The 3,443-nt window shown below is 37.7% G+C and overlaps 1 protein-coding gene across 1 annotated transcript; it reads right to left on the bottom strand.

Moving 5' to 3' along the window:
* LOC104087274 (RING-H2 finger protein ATL8-like) lies at positions 1-1,145 on the bottom strand. Its single transcript, XM_009591687.4, has one exon. It carries the CDS (start codon positions 1,036-1,038, stop codon positions 433-435), a length of 606 nt encoding a protein of 201 aa, XP_009589982.1. The 5' UTR covers positions 1,039-1,145; the 3' UTR covers positions 1-432.
* Positions 1,146-3,443: the final 2,298 nt, after the last annotated feature.

Raw genomic sequence — 3,443 nt, 5'->3', positions numbered from 1 at the left:
GATTTCGAATTTAACCTCTGTTAATAAAAATACTTCTTGGCAAGAGTTTTCACCTTTTGTAGTGTCGGACATTTCACATAAATTCGAACTAATAGGAAAAATAATTATCACCGTTTAGTGTCGATATTTCACATAAATCTCGAACTAAATGGACAATAAATTTCAGATATTTTAGGCAAAAATAAAAAAATAAATAAAAATGTAACACTCCTGCAGCTTTCTTCGGGTCATGCCACTTTTGTCACCTTCTACACTCTGATTACAATCAGAACCGGAATATCTTCATCCTTATCCAATTCTCCTCGAGCTCATGTGGGCCCCGTTTCCAACACCGGACAAAAGTCCCTTAACGTTTTACAGTTACGATAATGGTCGGTAACACTTTACGTGTTAACTCCGTTACTTTTCCGTTTTCTTACAGTCAAAGGTTACTTAGCTTGTACTGGAAGATATATGACAAGAGCGAGATTCCGCCGGCGTTGTAATTGAACCAGAGTTGGAGTCGCCGGAAAATGGAGGAAGTTCGCCGCACTTCCGGCACCGAGAACGAGAACCGACGAGAATCTGCCGGCATGACGGGCACGACGCGTGAGATGCAAGCCACGTGTCCACACACTGGAGGTGGAACACGTGACCGCAATGCGGCAGCACGCGAATTTCATCTCCCTGAACGTACTCCACCAGACAAATCGCGCACTCCGCCGTGACCGGCAGCGCACTGTTCCCCGCGCCTGTAGAAGAAGGATCGTACTTGTACTTCGGCAAGGACTTTAAAACTTTCTTCTTCAAGCCTTTATTCGCCGGCGGCGGAATTTCCGGCGTATCACGCCGGAGCCAAGTGCAACGAGCTACTACAATGAGACCTGAGACACAGATTACTGCACAAAGTAAAGCAGCTAAGATGACGACGAAATCGGATTCTGCTGTCACCGAATACGGTGGCTCAGCCTCCGCTTCCATCGCAGCGGGATTTGGCGGCGGCGGTGGAGTGGAGGAAGAGTTGGTGGTGGTTAATAGAAATCTAGGTGGTCGAGTCATAATTTAGCGACAGATGTAATAATTGAGGCAAAAGAGTTTTAAATGTCAAGAGGTTGAAATGTCGTTATGGGTAAAGGACACAGTTTAGCTAAGATATATGTAAGTGTCAGGTCAGCTATGGATATTATAAATATATAGTGGGCAGAGTTGTTGTGAGGGTTGAAAGGAACGTGGTTTGGGGTGGTATGGGAAGACAATCTAAAGATCTATGTAAAAAATATAAAAAAAAGTATAAATTAAGTACACCAATAACAACAACAAATGCAATTTAATCCAACAAGTGAGGTCTCTCGAGAGTAGTGTGTACGTAAACCTTATCCCTATCCTATAAAGGTAAAGAGACTATTTCAGATAGACTTTCGACTCAAAAAATAATAAAAATAAAGCAACAAGCAATAGCAACAACAATGTAATACGAAAATTAAGTAAAAAATAAAAATTGATATATCACCTAAATCAATACTAAAAGATGCGTAGCTAATATGGTAAGTATTGTCTAACACCATAGTGTTATAAGGAGATAAGTACCACCGATTAGATATTTGTAGCATGAACAATAATATATCATAGGAGCCAATAGTGTAAATCAAGAATACAAATGGATCTGACTTCGATATCATATAAAAATTGCACATTTGATCAAATTCAGTTAGGAAAACTAGTTCATAAGTGGAGTATTGCCAAATATGATACTCCTATAAGAAATAACTACATTATATTAGTGATGATAAGTATTAAAATATGAAAGTGAATTTTCGTAAAATATATTATATCATATAAATTTGAACTATTTTTTTTAACCATCGAGTATCGAGAATTATTAGCTCAATATTACCTTCGTGTAGGAATCACCGGCCCCGGTACTTGTTGTGGCCAAACGCACACGTAAGTATACGCGGTCGTCAAGTAATAAAGTGATTAAAAGTCGGATATCGAACCCACGAGTACTTGTGATTAACTATTAACTAAATTAGACTATCCTAACTATCTAAACAAGAATTAAAATTAGAAGTATTTCATTCTAAACTAATTAAAATAAAGAAAAACACATAATGAATTTTGAACAGAGGAAGAACATATTTTTATGTTATCAATGTTATGAAAACGATCTAGGGTTATGGGCTATCTAACATTCCTATTGTATTCTTCAATTAAATTGACTAACTAATTTATCTAGCTTATTGGTTGACAGGGTTAATATCGCTAATAAGAATCTGTCGAGTTCTTACTCGCCTATTCAAGCTAACCTAACGCCTATATGTATATGGAATTAGAACTAAAAAGAACACATTTATAATTTCTGTACATCAACCAAGCAAGGCAATTAGGTATATGTCTATCCTAACCGCGAATCTGTTCCCCGATGCCCGGGTTCAAGAACTTGCTCTACTCAATCCTATATGCAATCTAGAATTCCCACTTTCGAGTTCAATTCTAGATTCGTAGATACTATTTAATTGGTGATCAAGAAATCAAATAATTAAGCGCAATTGAATAAATAAATCAAGAAAGCAAAATCAATATCCGAATAACAATAGTTATGAAAGAACCACAACCCTAGAACGTAAAATTTAGCTCCATATAGACATGGTAGCCAAACAACAAATCATACAAAGAAACATAAATATTACTAAATTTAGTGGAAGAAAAGATGAAACTCGGTCTCTACGACGGTTCTATGCTATCCCTTGGTCAAAAGTTACTCTAAAAAATATTCTCCCATTGTCAAAAGTTACTCTAAAAAATATTTTTTCCTCCAAAATAGTTTTATGTTCGCTTTTATATGAGTTGGGGCGTCTTGGGGTCGAAATAACTGAGTTCCGGTCGAAATAGGACACTTTCACGTCTTGCGCGCCCAGGGCAGCGTAGGGCGCTTGCCCTGGCGCTCAACTTCTTCACATTCTGTTTTGTGCGCCACAGGTAGCGCCCCACACTGCCTGTGGTGCTCAACTGGTCACTTTTGTATTTTCTTCCCATTTTCGCTCCAATTCACGTACTTTCGTGCCAAATCGCATCCGAATGATTCCCACACATAGAAACACCATAGATTAGTACAAATCAATATATTATACATCCAAAATCTACGAAACATGAGCACAATACGAGGCAATATATATAAAAATACGTATACTTTAAACCGAATATTAGTTATTTCAAAAAAAAAAGTTTATACAGTTGCATTGATCGATTTGGGATTATAATTTGACTTTAGTGTGCTGTTTGGATTCGATTCCTACCATAACATTTGCTCAAAATTTTATTCGACAACGACGCCCGTCATTTTTAAATCGTGGGTTGCCTATGTAATGATGCCCATGGTATTGTCAAACATGGAGGCAGGTGTTGTCACCAACAAAACCACTCCAAAATAAGGGTTTAGAAAGAGGCACAAAAAAGATTGGCTC

Source organism: Nicotiana tomentosiformis, chromosome 9 (genome assembly GCF_000390325.3).
Source record: "Nicotiana tomentosiformis chromosome 9, ASM39032v3, whole genome shotgun sequence".
Taxonomy (NCBI): domain Eukaryota; kingdom Viridiplantae; phylum Streptophyta; class Magnoliopsida; order Solanales; family Solanaceae; genus Nicotiana; species Nicotiana tomentosiformis.
This window is presented reverse-complemented; position numbering and strand designations above follow the sequence as displayed.

Excerpts from the sequence above, each read along its gene's own strand:
- LOC104087274 (XM_009591687.4), bottom strand. The coding sequence starts at position 1,038 with ATGACTCGACCACCTAGATTTCTATTAACCACCACCAACTCTTCCTCC.